This window comes from Xiphophorus couchianus, chromosome 18 (assembly GCF_001444195.1).
Source record: "Xiphophorus couchianus chromosome 18, X_couchianus-1.0, whole genome shotgun sequence".
NCBI lineage: Eukaryota > Metazoa > Chordata > Actinopteri > Cyprinodontiformes > Poeciliidae > Xiphophorus > Xiphophorus couchianus.
The window spans coordinates 27,119,364-27,142,572 of record NC_040245.1 but is presented as its reverse complement, the minus strand read 5'-3'; the positions used below and the strand labels follow the sequence as shown (position 1 = coordinate 27,142,572).

General features: G+C 40.1%; 2 protein-coding genes across 4 annotated transcripts; both read left to right on the top strand.

Moving 5' to 3' along the window:
* On the top strand, window positions 1-16,114 carry wdr81 (WD repeat domain 81). Its single transcript, XM_028045166.1, has 12 exons — window positions 1-271; window positions 1,969-2,459; window positions 3,145-6,665; window positions 6,744-6,851; window positions 6,936-7,135; window positions 7,737-7,918; window positions 8,160-8,325; window positions 9,348-9,513; window positions 10,550-11,362; window positions 11,491-11,636; window positions 11,805-11,987; window positions 14,024-16,114. Exons 2-12 carry the CDS (start codon window positions 2,098-2,100, stop codon window positions 14,348-14,350), a joined length of 6,174 nt encoding a protein of 2,057 aa, XP_027900967.1. The 5' UTR covers window positions 1-271; window positions 1,969-2,097; the 3' UTR covers window positions 14,351-16,114.
* Window positions 16,115-16,599: 485 nt separating this feature from the next.
* serpinf2b (serpin peptidase inhibitor, clade F (alpha-2 antiplasmin, pigment epithelium derived factor), member 2b) lies at window positions 16,600-21,447 on the top strand. 3 transcript variants are annotated; one of them, XM_028045169.1, is made up of 9 exons: window positions 16,600-16,788; window positions 17,256-17,326; window positions 17,420-17,485; window positions 18,207-18,486; window positions 18,580-18,723; window positions 18,819-19,007; window positions 19,365-19,507; window positions 20,714-20,918; window positions 21,005-21,447. In XM_028045169.1, exons 2-9 carry the CDS (start codon window positions 17,273-17,275, stop codon window positions 21,355-21,357), a joined length of 1,434 nt encoding a protein of 477 aa, XP_027900970.1. In that variant the 5' UTR covers window positions 16,600-16,788; window positions 17,256-17,272; the 3' UTR covers window positions 21,358-21,447. The 3 variants fall into 3 exon arrangements, with proteins under 3 accessions (XP_027900970.1, XP_027900968.1, XP_027900969.1); XM_028045167.1 differs by having other exon boundaries at window positions 16,601-16,735; window positions 17,258-17,326; XM_028045168.1 differs by having other exon boundaries at window positions 16,601-16,791; window positions 17,258-17,326.
* The last annotated feature ends 1,762 nt before the right edge of the window (window positions 21,448-23,209 follow it).

Sequence of the window (23,209 nt, the reverse complement as noted above, 5' to 3'; positions counted from 1 at the left end):
CTGTGTCACGTGAGGCGCCGTTTCTCAAACATGGCTCCGACTAGCTCACAACACAACGCTGTCGGCTGACTGCCTCTCGCCCGTCCGTGCGTCTGTTTGCTTGTCCGTACTCACGTCTGGGGGGGGAAAAAACGCTGGAAAATGAATCAAACGCAGCTGCCCTCACAGCATGTCTCGGGTTCATAGCGTGACAGAGAGCCGTCATGCGTGAAGCGGGGACGCACCGTTAGCTCGACACCAACTAGCTGTCAACTGCTACAAGTGGCGAGAGGTGAGCTAAGCGTTGAGAAGTTGGCGCTTTTGCTGGTGTCTGTAATTACAGTGGCGTTAACATTTAAAGTGCTTCGTCTGTGTTGTTCGCAGCTGACTTAATAATGTTATCTTGTAGCTCATTTTGACGTAACGTTAGCCTCTTTGTCTAGCTACGTGTTAGCTAGCTTTACTTCCCTAAAATTCTTCTCAAGACTCATCTAACCTTTCAGCTCGCTGTAGGGGCTTTATTTTAACGTTTACTCTACAATCATTGAGAAATGTATCAAGTTTGCACTATTGGTAATTTTTGGTGGGTATTGCCTAGTGGTCAACGCATAAATGTTACTTGAGGTATGCAGTGGTGTTGTGTTAGATGCAGTGAGTAGAACTTTCATTGTGCTAAAAGTACCTTCAGGTATTTCCAGACAAGGCAGTTGCCTTGGAGGCAGTTATTTAAACTCATCTAATTTAGTTTAAGTAGATGGGTTGCTAATGAGAAGCTACTGCAGTCATGCAAGACAAGACCTTGGACTTTCAGTTTTATTCGTCTCTTTTATTGGCATCAGATCGCGTTTTAAAGTTGCTTAAATCTAAGAAATGGAAAGTATCTTACCCCACATTTGCAAAGCTTGACCATTTCTCTCCACGGCCAAGTACAAAGACCTTAATACAGATGCATGTCAATAGGCTAAAATACCACCAATATCACCTATTTTATTCTAAAAGTAAATGCACATTATCTAGATTTATTAAACAGACTGATTAACTTCAAATTTATTTCAGTTACATTTGATGTGGTGGCTTAAGCTGAAATTAGAATGTTAAAATGAATAAAAAAAAATATTTTCAAAACAGAAATGCTAGCCTGCTCAAAAGTATGTAATGAACTCAATTTTTGGTTGGGGATCCTTTTTTGGATAAATGATTACATCAGTGCAGCATGGCATGGAAACCATCAGCCTTTGTCTCTGCTGAGGTAGTAACGAAAACCCAGGTTGCTTTAATAGTGACTTTCAGGTCATTTATTTTATTGAGTCTGGTGTCTTGTCATCTTCCTCTTGACATTTGATATCACATTGATTCTCGGTAGCTTTACATTAGGAAAGCTTTCTGTTCGGTCAAACACAATGATACAGTTCTCATTCAAAGAAAGCACTTCTTCCTTAGGCAGTCTGGACAGGTGCCAAGTCCTGCTAAAAAATAAGTCCCTGCAATTTTTCTCAGCAGATAGAAGTATTAACTACTCTAAATTATGCTGGTATCTATCTGTGTTAACAATGTATACAACACCAGGTGGGGGTTGATCTCCAAGTCAAATACAAAAGTTAGCTTAATCTAAAAAGAAGAAATTGGACCACTGATCAATAGTCTACCAATTTGTCCTTAACCCTAATAAGACTTTCTTTGCAAGTGGGTTAACACAGGAAGTACAAAATTATGTAGCCTAATCCCTAGATATGTCATATAACTATATCTTTTTATAAAATTTTTGTCCCACACTTTTTTCTTCTACTCGACTACCCATTAATATTCTTGGATGCTCTTTGGATGCTGGATACTGCTTTTCCAAGAAAGACCTGATTAAAGAGCTCACATTCTAGAGTATCTGTATGTTGTCAAAGTTAATTCTAAGGTACTTTGACTGATCTTTAAAGTAATCACTGGTACCTGTTTCATATATTTACCGTATTTCTCTTTTGTCTGCCATTTCTGCAGGGGTAAAAGGAGACCGGCTCGGCTCTAAAAGCTTTCTCCATGGAGCTCTGAATACTGTAACTAGTGGGAGAAACTGTGGTGACGTCACTGGTGAAAGTGCAACTGCTAACCAGCAATTAAGGACTCACCATGGAGGGGCTGATGCAGGCAGTGGAGCGAGACTTGGGAGTTGACCGGCGGCAGCAGGGGCAGGGGCCCCGTCCTGGAGAGCTCGTAGCCTTGGTTCCTACGCGCTGGGTGATGGGCCTCAGGGAGAAGAGGGTCTTGCGCTGTGCTCGCTTTGAAAGCAGCAGCGCGGCAGAAATCTCCACACATCTCTGGTCTTCACAGACAAAGCTGCCGCCTGGCTGGACACGAGTGTGCATTCAGGGTCTGAGGAAAAGTAAGCTGAGCTACAGATTGGCCAGGGATCCGTGCCATCGTGAAATGGAACTGCTTTCGCAGAACTCGTATGTTAAAACCATGCAGAGTGTGTCACAGCATAATGTCAGGTACAGTAAAAACTCATCTCTGCTTCAGTGTTCGAACTAAGCTAAATTAATGAAAGGTTTGTGATCCAAAGATAATTTTCTATAAAATATATTAGTACTTTTTAAAGTGCCTTTAGTAGCCTACTTAATTTAACCAGTAAAGAAGTACAGTAATTTTGTATTTTAAATGCATTTCTAAATATTAAATATATCACATGTTAATAAAAATATCACATGTTAGGTATCTAAATTAGAAATACTTTGCAAATTGGAAGTTTTCATTTATGATTGTGTTGAATTTCATGTTATTAGCCCCTTTCTAGCTTGCAAAGAAACCACACATTTACAGCTATAAATATGTAACCATTATTGTTTATTCATATATACTTGGTTTATAAGATGCACCACTAATGAAGCTATGATATGGTCATTAAACATTTGTGAAAGCTTCTGACCTGCAATAATGTCTTTTAGCATACTTGTTAACTCAGGTTTCATATATTTTGTTAATCGTGTTCTTTAAATGTTTTCCTACAGTCAAGGGCATGATTACTTAAAGACAGTTTTAATGATATATGCAATGATATTTTTTCTGTGGAAATGTACAAAAGTTGTAAATTAAATATCTTCATGGAGTAATACGCAGTTACAAGACAAGGTTTTTATTGACTTTCTGGCCTTTTCTCTATTTTTTCTTTTCCTCCAGAAATCTCTGGCGAGAAGCTCATTACAAACTTGTGCAAGCATATACTGGCCCCAGTGAGCAAATGCATATTACCGCTGTAGATGCAGTACGCCATGCACTGGAGAAGCTCTTCAATTTGACATTTATCTCACCAGACAAAGGTTCACCTTCCCTCTCTCCAGCCAGAGAGAAGGAAAAAGACATCTTTTTGCCACCCAGCTCATCCTGCTTTTCAAAGTCCCAGTCAGACAATCTTTGCCCTAATGTCCTCCCTGCAGAATGTTTGCTGGAGACGGCAGAAATGATGTATGTGATTCTACCATACACTCAATATTCACTTCACGACATTGTGTCCTTCAGCCCAGCAAAGCTTGCCAACAGTCATGCCAAAGTCTTGTTTATCATCTACCAGGTTCTAGTAGCTATGCGGGCATGCCATACAGCAGGCCTTTCTTGTGGAGAGCTGTCTCTTCAGGACATAGCAGTCGATGAGCAACTCTGCAGCCATCTCAAACTCAATCTTTCTCATTATGAGGACCTGGGATCACAAGAGGCAGACAGGGATGATGGTGTAAGCCAAGAACCAAAAAATGCCCTGCCAACAGAAATTAGGTGTTTGAGCCAAGAGAACAATAGACTGTGTAAGGACTGCTTTGATGAGCTGAAGGCACTGGTTCTGGATTGGGTTCATGGACGAGTCAGTAACTTCTATTACTTGATGGAGTTGAACAGGTTGGCTGGACGGCGGGAAGGGGATCCTAACTATCACCCAGTGCTGCCTTGGGTTGTGGATTTTACAGTCCCTTTTGGAAAATTTCGGGACCTCAGGAGGTCAAAATTCAGGCTCAACAAGGGGGACAAGCAGCTGGACTTCACATATGAGATGACCAAAGAGGCATTGGCAGCTGCAACGGGTAATGGAATTGGGGTAGGTGGAGATCTCAGTGTCTGTGTTGGAGGTGCTGCACAGTCCGAGCACCTGCATGTGCCTCATCACATATCTGATGTGCTGTCAGACATTACCTACTATGTCTACAAAGCCAGACAGACTCCCAAGTCAGTGCTTTGTAGCCATGTTAGGTCACAGTGGGAGCCCAATGAATACCCAGCGACTATGGAGCGCATGCAGAGCTGGACTCCTGATGAATGCATTCCAGAATTTTACACAGATCCTTCCATTTTCAGCTCAATCCACCCAGACATGCCCGATCTGGATGTGCCTTCTTGGTGCAAGTCATGTGAAGAGTTTATTGAGGTACATCGGGACCTTCTGGAGAGCAGAGATGTCTCCCAGCATTTGCATCACTGGATAGATCTTACGTTTGGTTATAAGCTGTCAGGTAAAGAAGCTATCAAGGCCAAGAATGTGTGCCTGCACCTTGTGGACAACCACACAAATCTGACTACCTATGGTGTAGTTCAGCTATTTGACCAGCCCCACCCACCACGCTTATCTGCTTCCCAATATGCCCCAACAGAACCTCCTATTCTTGGCCTTGCTGCTCTTAATGTGCCTTCCTTACACATCCCTTCTGTTGACGCCGTTGTTGACACTTTGGATGGAATGATACCAGAATCCAAAGGGTGCGAGTCCTCTGGTTGGATCACGGTAGATAAGGATGATGATCTTGAACAAGGTACAGAAGCTATAGACTCATTAGCTTCCACTGGCTCATCCACCTCTATATCTTGCCCTGTCAATCTGCCAACTATCAGTGCAGGTGGAGGTAAAATTAGCGGCGAGCGCACAGCACATGCATCTCAGTCTCCAAGTCCACTGACACATGATTTCTCAAGTGGCATACCTCCTGCTTTAAGAAGTGCAGTGTTACAAAAAGGTGGCCCAATGAACAAAAAACATGGAGAAAACGTTGTTACTACCAACACAGAAGAAGTTAAAATCATTCTACCTGAAGGTTTCATCCCTTTGCAACCATTAGAAGAACTGGAGAAGTTAAATAACTTCTTGGTAAAAAGTATTCATGCTGAAATTTTGCATCCTTCAAAATCTTCTTGCCCAAGAAGAGAGGGTTTGAAAACTGAACCTGGACCTTCTATCACCAACCTCTTCCAAAGAGATGTGCAGGCACTCGGTGTTTTCACGGCAGAGATATTCTATGCCGCCAAACTTAGAGGCCTGAAAGCAGACACTCCACTCAGACAGCGTTTCCAGGCTGTCATCAAGCTGTGCTCTGCAAACCTCCGCGATGTGCCTCTGTCTTTGCACCATGCTCTTGAGTCCTTGTTGCTCTTAGAAAAGAATGCTAAAGTAGCAGACAGAGAAGAACCAGTTTGCCCAGAGCCTCTTCTTTTCAATTATGACCCTATCTACGATGGCCTCCCTCCTCCAAGCCCTCATCAGTTGTTGAATTCCATCATTAGTCCCTTTCCCTTCCCTTCCTATTTTGCTGCACTTCACGATTTTATCTTCTCCTACCATGGCAAGATGGGTACTATGTGTAGCCTTCAGGGAAGAGACATTGTCTTCCACCTGTGGCAGCAGCTTGAAGCACTGTTGCGGACTAACATCACTGCTGAAGGTCTTGAGATTCTCTTGCCCTTCATTTTAGCCCTCATGCTAGAGGAATCCACTGCGGTCTATGCTGCTTGGTACCTTTTTGAGCCCATCTCTACAGTCCTAGGTCCCAGAAATGCAAACAAGTACTTACTAAAGCCGCTGATCAACGTTTATGAAAACCCCCACTGTCTCAAAGGACGTTTTTATCTCTACACTGACTGTTTTGTCCTTCAACTGATTATGAGGCTTGGTCTCCAGGCCTTCCTCTCAAGCCTACTCCCACATGTGCTGCAAGTTCTAACTGGCTTCGAAAGCTCGGGCACTGGTGGAGAAGGTTTTAAAGGACTGAGAACTGGCATCTGTAACCTCGGAGAGGAGGAGGAAGAGGATTTCCAGGATGGCAAAGCGCGGCCATCATCTGCGTCTGTCGGTGGCAACATGGGCAGTAACAGTGGGGTGAGTGGAGGAGTTGGGCTGGTCGGAGACACCGGACTAGTTGACTACTCCTCTGGCATCAGTCTCAATGACCAAGTGTTTCTTTCAGAAGCTGAGGACTTTCAGAATGAATTTTATGTCAACAGTGGAGACAGTGTTGGTGGTGGGAAGCAGCAAAACCAGAACTCTGCAAGCAAGGATCAAGATCAGGAATCTTTAAGTGTGGGGAAATTAAGTGACAAAAGCAGCACAAGTGAGCTCTCTCTGGGTGATGATTCCATGCGAGACAGAGCCAGTCTGAAATCTGCAGACAGCAGCCAGGATCTGAAACATGCTAGTGAGGGAGAGGAAGTCGGAGAGTTAGAGGAAGAAGAGCTAGCCAGCGATGGGAAGGAGGAGATGGGTCACGCAGCTTCCCTCAATCTTGACCTCACAGATTCAGGTTCCACTCTCACAACTCTTCAAGGAGAGATTAACGGGATGAGACTTGATGAGACTGACAAAGGAATTGTAGATGATCAGGAGGAAGAGGAAGACGACAGAGATCCATCAGAGGAGACCGAGGAGAAAGAGCAAAAGATTCTTTTAGGTGAGCAAGCTGTTCTTAGCTTCTATTTTTTTAATTGCTATGTAACTTTTAATGTTTTAATCGTGTTGCTATTCACAGATACAGTCTGCAAAACGGTTCGATGGCTATCAGCAAAACTCGGACCAACAGTGACGTCTCGATATGTTGCCAGAAATTTGCTGAGACTGCTTACAAACTGTTACATTGGTGTGTGAATTCATCATATCAATCGTATTTGCTGCCTTATTTCAATATCAACATTGTTTTACATCAACTACTATTTCTTTATAGGACCTGAAAACCACCAGTTTGTTTCCCCTCCATCTGTGGAAAGCCTGCTGGAGAGTGTGGGAATGGGCAGTGTGTATGAGAAAAAGCCAGTTGTTGGTGATCAAACAGCAGGCCCTGTTTTAGACTGTCTCATTTACGTAGCTCAACTCTATGGAGAACCTGTTCTCACGTACCAGTACTTGCCTTACATTGGATATCTGGTAAGACTTAAAAAAAACAATATATAGTGTATTCCACCTTGGAATCTTTGCTTTTTTTGTTTATTCCATTAGTTTATTTAATAGAATATTTGTCCCATGTATAGTATAAAGTAGATGTTATGCCAGTTACTGCTAGTTTGCAACCCCTGACCTTGGCTTGGATTTTGAGAAATAAAACAAGCACAATAGCTAAAAAAAACAGTGCTAAGAGATAAATCAATATTCTTGATTAATGGCTTTTTCTGTTTATGACGAGTAAAGTTTTTGAAAATCTTTATTATTTTATTTTTCATTTTTCACCAACCCACTCCTTGGGCTTCCATAATTCCGTGATGTTACCCAGGGCCTTTTGTCCTCTTGTTTTACAAACAATTTTTACAACTTATTTATTTGGAGTTTGAATTCAGGTCAACTCCTAGAAGGGATGATTAAATTAAAAGCAGGTTTGTCATTTATAATTTATTTGTAAAAAAAGAAAACCAGTTTTGGTATGAAAAAAAAAACATCTGAGGTTTTATTTTTAGGAAATATTGCCCAGGCTTAAGCTAAAGTTATTCTAAAAAGGAGCCGAAAAGGCTTATGCTTCTCAAATGTTTTCCAGGTGTCTCCACCATCTTCGCAGCGTCTTAACACGCGTAAGGAAGCAAGTCTGCTCGGCGCCGTAGCACTTACCCAGAAGATCATTGTCTTTCTCTCGGATACCACGCTAATGGACATGCTTATGAAAATCAATCAGGATGTGCTCCTTCCACTTCTAGATCTGATTACTACGCCGCGAATGGGGTAAAGCACAACACACATACATTGTGGATCAAGAAGTTTTCAGACTACAGTTACAGACATTAAACAGCAAAAATATCCCAAATACAGTTTAGCTTTGTCTTTTGCTCCTAAAAAAATTTCATTCTGTTCAAGTTTAAGGACTCTATTTTTTGTGGTTGGATTGAACAGTATAGGATCAGAAACCATGAGATGTAGATATCAGTCATCCTCTGATCAATTCTTTCACTTCCGTATTGTGCAGGTTCCCCAACGGGGTACAAACCCGCATTGCTGTCTGCCTCAAGACTCTGAGCCTAATGGCTCTCATCTGTCTGCGCATTGGGAGGGAGATGGTGCAACAGCACATGGCTGACACTTTGCGTCGCTTCTTTGCTGTTTTTTCTCTGATGCATTCTCTCCAGCCCCAGGTACAGCTGCACTGCAACCATTCATGACAACAATTTTATGGAAGTTAAATGTCAGACTCCAGAAGCCCTTAAATAAGTCGAACAAGTTAAATGTCAGACTCCAGAAGCCCTTAAATAAGTCGAATTATATCTCAACTCCCTTTGTAAGTGTATGTTGCAAAAGTTTTCATACTCCATGAACATTCAGGCTTTTGGTCAGAACTTGATGTCATCACATCATGGTAGTGTCAGAAGAACATAGTACATGTTTGTGGAAATAAAATTTTACAATTGGAAATCTGGTCTCCTATTGTATTCACCGCTCTTCCTGTCAATACCCTAAAACGAAATTCTGTGGAACCAATTGCTTCAAATGTTGACTAAAGAAGATAAGTGATAAAAACTTAATCTGGTATTAACACTGTGGAGAAATTTATAGATTGGTTATAAAATCATATTAAAAGCTATGAACTTGTTATGAAGGGCTAATCAATCTGTCTAGTTCTAGCCCAATCAGAAAACTAGCAAGACATTGATGTCTATATTTAACTAACTAGTCAGACAAAGGCAGTGATAATCAGAGAAGCAGCCAACTATAGTAGCTCTTGAGATATATGCAGCTCACATTGGAAAAGACTGGTTTTAATACAGGTAGACGCTAAGAAAACTTGTTGGAAGCTGTAGAGGACTAGAAACCAAGATGGAGATCGAACATAAATGCACCAGATTCTTTTTGTGTGGGAAACGAATTGAAAACCACAAATCATTTTGCTTCTCCACAATCATTTTGTTTTGGTCCACCACATAAAATCATAGTAATTTTGTGGTTGTAATGAGATAAAATGTGAAAATGGGTCTGAATACTTTTGCAACAACCAACAAATGTCTAGTTTTCAATAAGTATGCACTTAATATAAAAGTTTAACCAGAAAGAAAAAGAGAATTTCAGACATGCTTTTACTCTTTTTTCTTTCTTTTTTAAATGAAAATAAAACTAAATTGACTCCTAGTAGAGTGACACCATTGTCTCTTTACCTCTGCAGCTAAATCATGCCCCGCGGAGAGTTGTGGGAGAAGTAACACTGGTGGATGTTTGTACACCCGAGGGGTCAAATGTAACATACGAGATGGGAGTCTTGGAGGAGCTGCAGACCGTATTTAACTCTGAGATGGCCTATGCCTCCTACATCCCCTTCTACTGTCTCATAGGTAACGCTTTCCTCATCATTTGACAAAACGCATTCCTCAGTTGAAAATGGAATAGAAAAAAGGGTATTTGTTAAAGTTGTATGTTAAATATAGAGATGAAAGGGTATTGATACTAATTTCTAGTTTTTGTGGAGGTCTTGACTTGCCGATTTTGACATTGAGAAAATTTAATATACAGGAGAAAAAAATTGCTGCTAGTTCTTTAGTAGAGGTAGACGTTTTGTCTTTCAACAGAACATTAAGGATTTAAAACATTCTTCCTATATATGCATAATCAAAAATGTGATTAAGTACTCACACCCAATCTCATTTTGATTAGATGATGATGATAAAAAAAGTGAGAGGTTGGAGTTCTCTCTAATTTATTTTAGGGATAGGGGAAAAAGTACTGAATAATGGGTATTTTACCTTCTGTACACCAAGTAAAGCTAAAACTGTCCAAATGATTAGTGGGTCTTTAAAGCAGCATATAATGTAAGATCATCTTTTTTAAAACTTCATATCCTCTTACAGTGTTATTCCTTCATCAAAAATATACCTGGAGGGTTGTTTTGATTCTTTCATGTATGTTTGAGAAATCCTTTAATCTCTCGTGGCAACCATTAGGGGCTTCCATGAAGCTCTGCCTATTTCCACAAAGCTCCTCCTTGGAGCTTCCACATCACAGAAACTCCCCCTCTCAGCTACTCAGACTAGCAGCAGCAGCAATTAGCAAACTCCTGGTGGAACTGCAAGTCCGCTGAGCTCATCATACGAACTACTTCTCAGTCCAACACTCATAAGAACCGTTGTGAACTGCATAACGAGAAGCACTGCTGTGATGATGCACTGAAGAGGGAGTGTCGGAAAGAGTAAAATTGTAGTCAAATTACGAAGTCGTCATGTTTGATATATACTGCATTTTATAACAACTGAAGTGAACATTGTTACTTGATTGTAAAAATGATGCTATGTGCCTGGACAATACATAATATTTGTTCTTTAAATGTATAGGTTCTCCAGTGGTGCAACTCGTTGTTCTCTATCCTGTCAACAGGTGACTTTGCCATTCGGAAACTGGTCCCAAATCATGAACTCGTCTGGCAACTGGCCCAGTCCTATCATCAGAGTTTGAGCCAGGGGACCTCGGAGACCAGCCTCAGCTCGTCCCCCAGGCTGGAGCCAACCTCTTCCTCTGGCCTTGGCAGACAAGTTGGCTGTAACCCATTCCCCGCCCCTGCACACAGCTCCACCGTGCAGGGAGACTCCCTCCCCGAGTCAGGCACGTTTGGAAGCCACCTGGTGGGGAACCGCATCCAAGTGTCCCACGACAATGAATTCGACGGCAACGCCAACCACAGTCTGGCCAGCTCTTGGGGACGCACCGGCCACACGACTCCCATCATCACCACCGCCGCCACGTTTTCCGCTCCTTCAACAGGTGTGTCCTCCTCTTCCGCCTGGATAACGGGCCTCTCCCCGGAGGACAGCGCCCTAAAGCAAGAGCTCCCCCGTAGCACCCGCTCTCTACAGGGCAACTGGTTGGCCTACTGGCAGTATGAGATCGGTATTAACCAGCAAGATTCCCATTTCCACTTTCACCAAATCAGACTGCAGAGCTTCTTAGGCCATTCAGGGACCGTGAAATGTCTGTCGCCGCTGTTGGGAGAGGATTTCTTCCTGTCCGGGAGCAAAGACAAAACCGTGAAGCTTTGGCCCCTTTATAACTATGGCGATGGGACTCAGGAGGTGGATCCCAGGCAGACGTACAGCGAGCATCGGAAGTCTGTGTTCTACGTGGGTCAGCTGGAGACATCACAGGAAGTCGTTAGCTGCGATGGCACTGTCCATGTGTGGGACCAGTATACAGGTGCAGAAACTTTATGCGATTCATTTCGGCTCGTGATTAAATTGTTCTTGGGACTTTGCACTTTTTTGCTTGCCTGTTTTATTTCAGTGTATTTACTTTTTCTTTTTTTTTTGTATTCTCTCCCTTAGGCAAGCCAATCCGTTTGTATGAAGCCGTGGACGGGAAGAATCCAATTACAGCCGTCACCACAATGCCAGCTCCACACTGCAGCGTTGTGTTTGGCAGTGCGGATTCTGTTCTCCGCTTCATTGATCCTCGAAAGCCTGGATTGCAGGTAGCAATTTCACTTGGAGAGCTCGTTCTCTCGAGACCCGAGTCGCTCACCGCCCAGCGGCTATTAATCATCGCCGCGCCTTTCGAAAGAGCGGGCTTTTTTTGCGCTTCTTCACGACTGAGTTATTCGAGTGCCAAAAGTGACAAATCTTCTCCTGTGTCTCTGCAGCATGAATTTCGGTTGGCGTACAACAACATCAGCGCGGGGCTCATCCGCTACCTGGCAGTCAGCCCCTCAGGACGCACGGTAGCGGCGGGATTCTCCTCAGGATTCATTGTTCTGCTCGACGCCCGCACAGGCCTCATACTGAAGGGCTGGCCAGCTCATGAAGGAGATATTCTCCAAATGAAGGTAAACCTTCCTGTGTAGATTTGCATTGCTGACAATATGGTTTTATCTGGATTATTCTTGGTATTGCTAGCAATTTCAAGGTACATGAGTAAAACAAAAAGACTCCAGATAATAGAATTCATAAAAATTCTCACATACTGATAAATATTGAAATATAAATAGTTAGTAAAGTGCAGTGTGACATTTTGCCTAAAACACCTTCTTTATTATTAAATTTGTTTTTTATTATTATTATTATTATTATAATAGTATGAATGTGTATCCTTAAAAAGCCTATAAAAATGCATAAATAAAAAATTAAGGCCATAAAATGTATTAAATTTAGTCTTAAATTTTTATTATTTTTCTTGTGTATTCTTGTACATGATTTTTTTTCCGAGCAGGATTTTTTAAATTTTATTTTACCAATTAAGACAATTGAGTGCAAACTCATTTTCAACAGATCTGAAAAAAAACCCATTAAAACATAATGCAGCACAATATCATACAGTAGAAAGCAAATGCACACATACTAATACAGGAGAAAACAAAAGAATATTATAAACCAAAGATAGGGGAAAATATATACAACCATACTCATAATGATTAAACGTACTATATACACATAAGTCAACAGTTTTTAAAAGCATGTCCATTGGTCACATATAATGTTTTTTACTGAGTTGGTAACACTTTTCTGCAAAATTTGGACATCTTCACTGATTTCTGTGACTCGTGGTGGTTGAAGCTGCTGCTATCAAGCTGCTAATAATATACCCTTGGTAGCTAGCTAGCTTGTTTTGCGTCTGTCGTGGTGGGTAAGTGTAAATGTATCGCCAGTTGGCTGCACAACGTTCATTTTTGCCACAGACTTTCTTCTCTTGTCAAACCATAAGAGGCTAGGCATATTCTGTGGAGAAAGAAAAAACTACTTTTAGGCTTGGCACTATGGAGGTTCAGGCTGTAGAGAACCATATGAAGTGTGAGAAGGCTGCACAAATGTCTCCACCCCAGACATTTCATAATTCTTGCTTGTTTGTAATTTAGCAGAATCCCCCAATCTTCCCCTATGATTATTATTTTTTTATCTTAAATTTCATTCAAGGTAGCATTAAAAAGTCTTATATTTGATTTGATTTGATGAAACCAGCAGATATAGTGATAAAGGTTGCTCAACCGTATGCATCCTGTACGCATCGTCCATATTGTCGGAATGGCAGTGTTGGCCTCTCATGCACAGATCGCATATTAAACCAAAACAAGTTTTTAAATCTTATCTAATTATTTACTTGTAGACAGGCATAATGTATTTTTGTTCTCCCCTTATTTAATATTTCAATAATTTCATCAAATACGGTGGTTTTCTGATATTAGTGTATGAAAATGTAACAGTTATTTATTGTGATTCTACCTCTATTTTGTACGATTTCACTCATGGTAAGAAGAAAGTACACCCCCGTCAATTCTAACGTATTAACTCATAAATAATTTCTATTCTTTACCAGTTTCCAAAATCATTTCATAATGATTGGCTCTAAAAAATAAACCATAGTGCAAATTGCTCTAAAATACCTGTATAGGTTATTGATATACTCCTTATAAGCTCAACCTAAAAGGTTAGGCTTTTGTTACTACTATTAGAACATATATCAGACCAAGTTTCTTTTATTTTCATCGTCTTAGTGTAGTGTGTCAGAGATGATGAAAGTTGTACCCAGCAGATATGCTGTCAACAGACCGCAAACTTTATTTAACCCCAAATTGGGTCAAGGATTGTATTTCTAGTTTTAAAGGTACAAGTTTAGGCAAATATGGACATAGGTTACTCATTAGAAAGAACACACCGATGGCTCACAAGCACATTGAAATTACTCAGATGTTTATGTTTTTCGCAGGGAAGTTTTTGACTGACCTAGCTAAATGAAGTCTTTATTTTCAAATTCCTTTCAACGAAACCACTTAACTTAGTGAGCTTTGAGCTGTAAACGTCTGTGGAGCAGCTTATTTACCGTTGCGGGCCAATTATTTCACTTGCTTTCTCGTCTTTTGTTTTTCAGGCAGCAGAGGGCAACCTGGTGATCAGCTCCTCCACCGACTACACCCTGAGCGTGTGGAAGGATCTGGAAAACAAGCCGCTGCGCCAGTACAAGTCGCAGTCCGACCACATCCACGCCTTCGACCTGTACGGCTCGCAGATCGTCACCGGGACGGTGGCCAGCAAGATCGGGGTGTACTCCATGGCCGACATCTCCCTGAGCCCCGTGAGCAGCACGAAGCTGAGCACGGAGAACTTCCGCGGCACCCTGACCAGCCTGGCTGTGCTGCCCACCAAGAGGCTGCTGCTGCTTGGCTCCGACAATGGCGCCATCAGGCTGTTAGCTTAAAACCGTAGCCTGTAGCTGCACTAAACACTCTTTCCACTGGTATTTACTGTGTCTTTTTAATAGAGGAGCGGCGGTCTGAGGCAGAGCTCCCCCCCCTTTGAACTCATAGGGAGATGAAATATTTGGATTGGGTTTAAAATGCTTTCTTTAGCATCTGCAGAATCATGCTAATCTGCCTACTAGCACAGAATTTATTGAGCCGACGGTGCGCCACGCCGTCGAGATTCATCATGCACACCGAAATCTATTCCCTCTCTCTGTGGATGTGTACTATTTAATAGTAGACCCTTGTCTTGACTAGGTAATTTGTTTTTGTTTGGTTTTTTGTTGTTGTTTTTTTACCCAGGTCAGCTATTGAAAAAATAAAAAAATAAATTGGAACAGATGCTCAGGAAGGTCTCACGGAGAGTTTACACTTTTCCGAAGAAAACCAAAAATTCATCGTCCTCACCTACTGTTTTCCTCAACGTTAACGAGTCAATTCAAATGCACTGATTAAAACTATGCAGTATTTGTAGAGCAAGTGATTTCTGTTTTTGCAACTCCCATGTTTGTTTGTTTTTTCTTTTAAAGACCTGTTTTCATAGCTCTTTGGGTGTGCGTGTAGGGGTGTGTGAGTGTACATCCTGAATAATAAACGTACACTTGCCCCTGTGATGACCGTGTTGGCGTGCCTGATCAGAGAGGAGGGCAGCGGTGGGGGACAAAATGTTAGATACACAGCCTTGAAATCTACTGCACAATTGAGGCCTGAATTTTAACATTTTTAGAGTCTCACTCTGATTTTTTTTTTTCTTTTTTAAGCTCAATGTTTTTATTCAGCAAATGGATTACTTGAAATTTCTTCAGGATTATGAAGACCATGTTTTAACCCCTGTAGCGACATTATGTGGTACGCGGGTGTGTGTGTGTGTGTGTGTGTAGATGCTGATTTTGCTCGGCATACCAGTTCGTTAAAAACTCACCACATTTTTTTCTTTTTTTCTTCTTAGTTTTCAACTTTCAAAACCTGATATACAGTGCCTTGCAAAAGTATTTGCTCCTCTTGAGCTTTTCCAAAATTGTCACGTCCAACCAGATACTTCTATGCGTTTTTTAGGAGTTTAATGTGATTGATCAACCCAAAGTAATTCATAGGTGTTTAATATAGGTTTGATATATATATATATATATATATATATCACTTTATGACTTTTGGTTTATGTCTTCCCATTTCCTAAGAGTTGTTAAAAATGAATTATTTTCCTCCTCCAATTATAACCTGCTTTATGTTGATCTGTCTTATAAAATCCTAAGACAGTACAATACAGTGTCTGGTTGTAACCTCACAATATGTAAAACTCAAGAGGTATAAATAGATTTCTAAGGCACTGTAGGAACAGTCAATGCCAAGAGAAACAACTTTGTTTTTTATTGTCATCCTTTTTATATAACTTTAAAGAAATATGGAATAAAGGTGTCTGATAAATATATATATATATATATATATATATATACATCCATATAAATGTTTGTGTCCAAAAATGTAGTTTAACTTTCCAGTTTTGAAAGCGAAGTAGCATAAATCTATAAAAGCTCTGCACTTTGTATAACTCTAGAGCTTTTATGTTGCAACACGGTTTTTTTTTAATTACTTGCCTAAAGATCAAATTGTTCTGATAACATATGCTATAACTTTTGGAGCAGAATTTAAAGCAAAAATAACAAGAGTTGGTGACATTAATTTATTAACTTGTTTAATAAAAACTTGCCTCCATCTTTTCATTGTGTTTCAGGGTTTTTTTGTGCGACTCATCACGATTCCCAGTCTATCTCATCTAACCACTTCAGGACAGATTGTACAGTTGTTCGCAGATGGCAGGCATATTATCTGCAATACATTTTACTTGATGCTATAATTTTTTATGTAATAATTTCTGTACTGCTCTTTGGATAATCGCAAACTTAATATGGGAGTTGTTGTTTTTTTGGCACAGAAGCGAGATTTTGGTGCCACTCATGTTTTAACTGCTATGTCATAATCCGGGCCCTTCTGGGAAATGCGCGAGCGTTGTTCCTCGTCACGGAATAAGTCGCCATTTTTTCCCGGCACGTTTTGTTTGTATCCGCGCGCGCATTGGGATTAGCCACTCTTTTGTAACAGGTTTGTCATGTTTCCTGTCGGGAGATTAAGTTTGGTCACATCACCGGCCCACTAACATGCGAAATAACTGCGTATTTCAAGCGTGTGGTTATTTAACCCAGGACTAATCTCTGTGGCTGCATTTACCAACAAATAGTGGCTGAACAAGCACCGCCTCCCCGATCAATGCAGGCTGATATTTAACTGTTTGCTGAGCAGCTGCCAATCTTTTACTCTCAGGGAATTCAGCTATTCACCGTAAAGTAGGTTCTCCTTTTTTTTTTTTTTTAGACAAGCCATTGTCATTTAAAAAAAAAAGGTAAACGTATTTTAAATTTCATCTTCAATTTAAGATGTTTTTGTTTATTTCCCCTTTGTCAGATTGAGAATGTTCAAGGCGTACAATGCTTGTCTTTAAATATGCTTCAGACAAATGACTCTGACTTAACATTTAATCACTTCTCTGTGCTTTTTTAGCTAGATTAGGTTTGAAGGTTGCAGTTTAAGGTTGATTTGGTACAAGTTTTAACTTCTGCTGTAGTTTATTGCTTTGGAGAAATGGTGTCTGTGTTCCTTAAAATGAATGAAAATTAAGGGTTTAAGCTTGTAGGAACAACTACAACCATGATAAAGCTATATAGAAACTAGTGATGTTTTATGTTTAGCTGAAATTAGGAAGAGAGACTAATCTGTAGTGATAATTTATTGTCTCACACTACTTCAGAAACGAAGAAATGTAAGCCTCTGAGGAAAAATGACCTTGTATTATATTTTTTCTCTTGCAGTTACTTTTCTTGGATATGGACCTCTGCCTGACACTCCTGTTAATTTGTCTCTGCAGTCTAGGAACTACTGTAAACAACCTATCTAAAAATGTCTAAAAAAATCTGTATTGATTACGGAAAACTTTGAAAGACCATTGTCCTCTGCTATCTTGTCCTTGACAGAATGCTGAAGTGGCAGAAGATCAGTCAATCCCCCTAATTCCTCTAAACCCCAGTCAACCCATAGAAGTAAGACCACAGTAATTTGTTTAACACACTGCAAAAACACAAATTTTTACCAAGTCGTTTCGGTCTAGGGTCCAGTTCAAATATTTCAGTACACTTGAAAAAAGGCAAAAACTAACTTAAAAGTAACTTTTTCTGCAAGAATTGAGAAATTTGTGTTTAACACACTGCAAAAACACAAAATCATACCAAGTACTTTTTGGTCTAGTTTCTCAGTCAAATATTTTAGTACATTTGAAACGAGGCAAAACTAAATTAAGGGTATTTTTTTTAGCAAGACAAATAATATTTTAAGTTAATAATTCTTGAAATAAAAAAAAAAAAACAGTTTTAGTTCCACTGGCTGACTTTGTCACCTAAAACAGGAAATAGTTTTAAGTCAAAAAAAAAGCCAAACTACTTTGAGTAATTCATTGAGTTTATTGAACTGTTTGAGAACTAAAATCAGCTGGATTGACTTTAAATGTATAGATTTATTTTGTGAAGTGCTTCGAGACGAAATTTGTTGTGATTTGGCGCTTTATAGTTGAACGGCAATGAATTTAACTGACTTAAAACAAGTGTGTTTATCTTGCTGAAAAGTTCCATCTGAGTTAGTTTTGTCCTATTTCAAGTGTACTAAGATATCTGCACTAAAAACCAGACCAAAAATGCTTTGTTACATTTTGTGTTCTTGTACTGCACGCTCAGTGAGGATCCCGGGTTTTGTCGCTTTTGCTTATAGGAAGGTGAAAGCCAGGGGACACCGGAGCCGACAACTCTAAAAGAAACAACTGTTACTGCGACGTCCGACCTGCCGTCGGCAAACAAGACGTCGCCAGATGAAGAAAAGGGAGACAGTTGTCAGGCTATCAGCCGAAGACCTGACACCAAACAAACTATCACTGCTGCAATTCAGAGACTGGGGGTGCAGCTCTTACAAAACCTGGAGACGACACCAGAGCAGCCAAATGTCATCATTTCTCCTCTAAGTATATCTCTGGCCCTCTCGCAACTGGCCTTAGGTACGACAGGAACTGCTCACCGCCTCTGCTGAATTAGCCTACTTTGTTGTGACGTAGTTGAGATTGCCGTTTGGAATTGTGTTTTGTCTAAAGGTGCGAAAAACGAGACGGAAGAGCTGCTGATGTATCACCTGCATGAGAACACCGTGCCGTGTTACCACGAGTCTCTGCGACACGTCTTAACGCAGCTGAGAAACGGCGACGTGCAAATTGCCACGCGCATGTTTCTGCGTCAAGGTTAGCCCCTTTTTCTTCTGATTTCTGTCTTAATATCTGATTTTGAGCCCCCCCTCCAAAAAAAGAAAAACTGAACATCTTTTTTTCTTTTTTAGGGTTTAAGGGAAAGCAAGAGTTTGTGAACGAGTCGCTGCGGTTTTACGACTCGGAGCCAGCAATAGTGGAAAGCCTTCAGCAGATAAATGAGTGGGTAGAGAACGCAACAGAGGGGAAAATGATGGACTTCCTGTCTTCTTTGCCACCCAATCTGCTTCTCATGCTCATCAATGCCGTTTACTTTAAAGGTGATTGGCCAACATGCCGACTTCGAACCAACTGACGTATTAATATGTATGAACATGATTGAAAAGCTCATTTACTTAAACGATAAAGTGAAACTCTTGCACTTATTAACACGGTGTTCATTTTTGGTGAGTTTTGTGAAAATTCAGCTTTTAGAAAACCTAATAATCCATGAAATGAACTTTTTGATGAAATTCTGATGCTTTTATATGTGTCTGTATGCCTTTAAGAGTGTAATCAAGTACATTTTCCTTCTCTGAGCTACCAAAAAATGTTATCGTTTCTTCGTAAAGTATTTTTTGGTTTGAAAGATGCCGCTGACTAAAAATGGAAATCTTATTTCCCTGTGTGTCTGACAGGAGAATGGAAAGCTCGATTTGACCCGAACTTCACCTCCAAAGGCGTCTTTTACCTTGATGATTTGCACCTGGTGGATGTTGATATGATGGACGATGCCAAACATCAGCTGAGTTTATTAATGGACAGTGAGCTGGGGGCTCAGGTAAAGTGCACCTTCTGAAGTTTAATTGTCTCTGTTTCTCTGGGAATTTGTTTTTAAAATTTGATGCAAAAGAATGCTAAAGTTCAACATCTTTTTTTTCTTGTATCTTCATATGTTTTGGTATTAAATGTTCATTAAAAAAACAACAACTATTGTTGCATTATCTGTGCAACAATAGGTATTAGGTAAGGCATTTGGACCAAAGCATTTTGGGATTCATTGTTTTAATACCTCTCTGTTTGCTCTATCTATTCATTAGACCTCCAAAACATGTCAGCTACACATTATTAAGGGGATTCGATTTACAATTATTTATCTAAAATTAAAGGAATAAGTAAACCTGCTACATTAATAAGATATTTGAATTATTTTTCTGTAATTTATTGAGTAGGCAGTATGCTCTCATACACATCTATTCACGTAAGTTGATTAATAGGCACGCATAGTAAAATTGAAAATATTGCTGAAAACACGAGTATCCAACTGTTACTACACGCCAATGGACAACTGCAAATCTGCTTTACAGTTCTGGGTTTCTTCATTTAAAAAAAAAATAATAATAATTTAAAATCAACCAAAAACAGTGTTGATGTGAAATGACCCAAAAATAAGTCCAACTCACTTTAGAATCTAACTCTTAAAGGGGCAGTGTTTGGTAAAATCAACTTTTTTGAGTTTCATGTTATTCCCTCATCAAAAACATACCTGGAGTGTTGCTTTGATTCTTTCATGCATGTTTGAGAAATCCTTTAATCTCCAATGGCAACCATTCAGCTGTGCAAGACACCAGCAACTCCTCTGAGACGCAGTTGACAAGCCTCCAAGCTTCCACCGCACAGAGCAGCTCTCCCTCATGACTCTTCCTCTCAACTCCTTCAGACTAGCCAGCAGCAATTAGCAAACACCCGGGTTGAACTGCACATGTGCTCATTGCATGAGCTACTTCTCTGCGGTAAAAACGTCATTCAAGGGTTAATAGAGCAATTAAGTTGTGATGACTTCATGAAGGCAGAGGCAGGGGTTTTTAAAGCAACGGAGGCCCAATTTGAAGGCGTTTATTTACAAAGTAAAATGTCTTTTATGTCATATTGGATATATATATAGCATTTTTATAAATAACTGAAGTTGACATAGTTAATTAATTATGCTATAAAATGACACAAATACTCTTTAAGAAACTACTACATCCTTTCTCTTTGTGTGCAGGTGGCAAGGTTCCCATTCACAAAGGACATGAGTTTGCTGGTTATCATGCCTGAGTCGGGGAAAGTGAACGTGTCTTTACTTTCCTCGAACCTAAATATCTCCAACTTGTATGAACGTCTACCCAAAGAGAGGGCTGTCCAAGTTAAAGTTCCCAAATTCAAGCTGGAATATTCTCAGGAGTTGCAGGAAGTTCTTACCAAACTAGGTAAGAGGTAATCTTCTCACATCTGCAGGCTCTGGTAAAACAAAGGACCCTAAAAGCCACCTCTCTAATCGCTGGTTTTATCCCAGGTCTTGGGGAAATGTTCCTGAATCCCAATTTGGGTGGGATCGCAGACGGCCCCCTGCTGGTGTCCAGTGTAATGCACAAGTCTGGCATGGAGATAAACGAGGACGGCGCGAGGGCTGCCGCAGCCACAACAACCATCATCTCCAGGGCATCCAATCCTATTTTTCACCTCAGTCAGCCTTTCTTCTTTGTGCTAATGGATGATGTAACCCACATACCAATCTTCATGGGTGTCATCAATAACCCCAATCCCGGAGCCCCTGTCCTGCAGAGGGGGGATGTTGGAAGTAAAGATAAAGTAGGATTCCCAACTGACAAGAATCACATGGGCTCATTTGAATTTAATCCTAAATAGAGACTAAAGTCATTTGCTCCCCCCCCCCAGGAAAACTCAAACCAGTTAGATAATTGCACAGCCTCAGTCTGCAGTATAACTTTTCTGAAACAAAGTATCTTGCCCAAACTCACACACCCAGACATGCAGGTCAACTGCTACCCTGTTGCGCAATTCAAACACGCCAGTCACATCCTGAAAAAAGCTAGAACCTCCAATGATGCCAAAAAAAAGTCAAGCTTTCTTTCGGCATCAACAACAAGGAATACAGGGACCAAAATTCAATTCAAAAACTCCTCTCCACGCTCCTGAACACGGCTCAGGACACCTGCCCTTACGCAGACATTTATGTGCCGCTCCTAAACTTTTCAGACCTTCTAAACTTTGCGCAGAAACAAAACCTTAATATGGTTAACTAAAGCATTGATTCTGTCTGCCAAAACTTTAACCACCATGTCATCCTTAAAGTCCAGGACTCTTGCTTCCATACGGTGGAGGATCGGATAACCCTAACCCTAGGGCCAATCCTAAGAAATTTGAAAAATGTAAATAAATACACGATGGAGTGTCATATTAGATGATGCTGAGGTTTTCCTTTTTTGCCACTTGGACTCTTTATGATGTCAACATGTCTGTACTGCAAAAAACACAAAATCCTACCAATATCTTACTAATCTTACTAATATTTTTAGTCCAAATATTTCAGTACAGTTGAAATCAGATTAAAACTAACTTACAAGTAACTTTTCACCAAGACATCGGCGTTTGTGTTGAGTCGGTAATTCCTTAATATTGATGATAAACTACTTGCTCCAGTGGCAGATTATTTCAGTTTTACCAAGACATTTTCCCTTGTTATAAGTGAAATAATCTGCCGGTGGAACTAGCACCTTTTCATCAATATTAAGGAATTTTTGAGTTAAAACAAACTCCTGGATCTTGCTGAAATGTTACTTTCTTATCTTATTTCACGTGTACTAAGATATTTGCACTAGAAACTAGAAAAAAAAAACACTTTGTAAGATTTTGTGTTTTTGCAGTGTAGCACAATTTCGACGCTACAGCTTGATTCTGTATGTTCCTGGATTTAAAAAAAGAAAAATGTATATTGCAGGTAAATAAATGTATCAATCTGAATCCCTTCATGGCTATGAGTTATGATTTTACATAAAATAATAGGTTGTGTATCTAAATAAATCACAATATTATCATATATTTTAGTAACGTGGTACAAAATATATGAATATTGTGGAAATGACTGTTTCCTGTCATTTACACAAATCTTTGTACATAATTATATATTTCATGCATTCATTTAGATGGTTTTTGTGTACAGTTGCTGAAAAACAATGCAGGAATGATTTATATGTCAAAAGACTGATGAAGAGGTACTTTAATTCAATGGTGTGGGTTTAGTGTAACGCATTTACTGTAGAGTTTATTCTGTCAGTACTTCATTGGGCCAGTGTGTACTGGAGTCGAGTCACGCTGGGAAATTAAATCAGCATTTCCATTAAGTTTGTGGGCAGAAAGAAGCACGGCGTTCTCTAAAAGTTGCTGATAAACAGCTGAGTTGACTTTGGACTTGCTAAAACACACATCGACAGCTTTCCAAATAAAATGTAAGATTTACCTTTATCTGAAAATGGGACTTTGTCCACTGAGCAGCCCACGCCTTGTGAATCTCCCCAAACTCTTGAGTGGGGTGTGATTGGTAATCATCTCAAGGGTGCTGAGATTGTTTTTTTAAACGCTATTTCCTTCCAATTAATTTTTTAATATTAACCAATTGTTTGAGCCATTTGCTTCTTTAGCAATGACATTTTGTGTCTTGTCACTGTCAAAGTTGTCAACTGCTGTTTGTTGTCAAACC

Excerpts from the sequence above, each read along its gene's own strand:
- wdr81 (XM_028045166.1), top strand. The coding sequence starts at position 2,098 with ATGGAGGGGCTGATGCAGGCAGTGGAGCGAGACTTGGGAGTTGACCGG. Across the intron at positions 6,852-6,935 it reads GCTTACAAACTGTTACATTG|GACCTGAAAACCACCAGTTT; the intron begins GTGTGTGAATTC and ends ATTTCTTTATAG. Across the intron at positions 11,637-11,804 it reads CTCGAAAGCCTGGATTGCAG|CATGAATTTCGGTTGGCGTA; the intron begins GTAGCAATTTCA and ends GTGTCTCTGCAG.
- serpinf2b (XM_028045169.1), top strand. The coding sequence starts at position 17,273 with ATGGACCTCTGCCTGACACTCCTGTTAATTTGTCTCTGCAGTCTAGGA. Across the intron at positions 18,487-18,579 it reads CCTCTCGCAACTGGCCTTAG|GTGCGAAAAACGAGACGGAA; the intron begins GTACGACAGGAA and ends TTTTGTCTAAAG. Across the intron at positions 18,724-18,818 it reads GCGCATGTTTCTGCGTCAAG|GGTTTAAGGGAAAGCAAGAG; the intron begins GTTAGCCCCTTT and ends TTTCTTTTTTAG.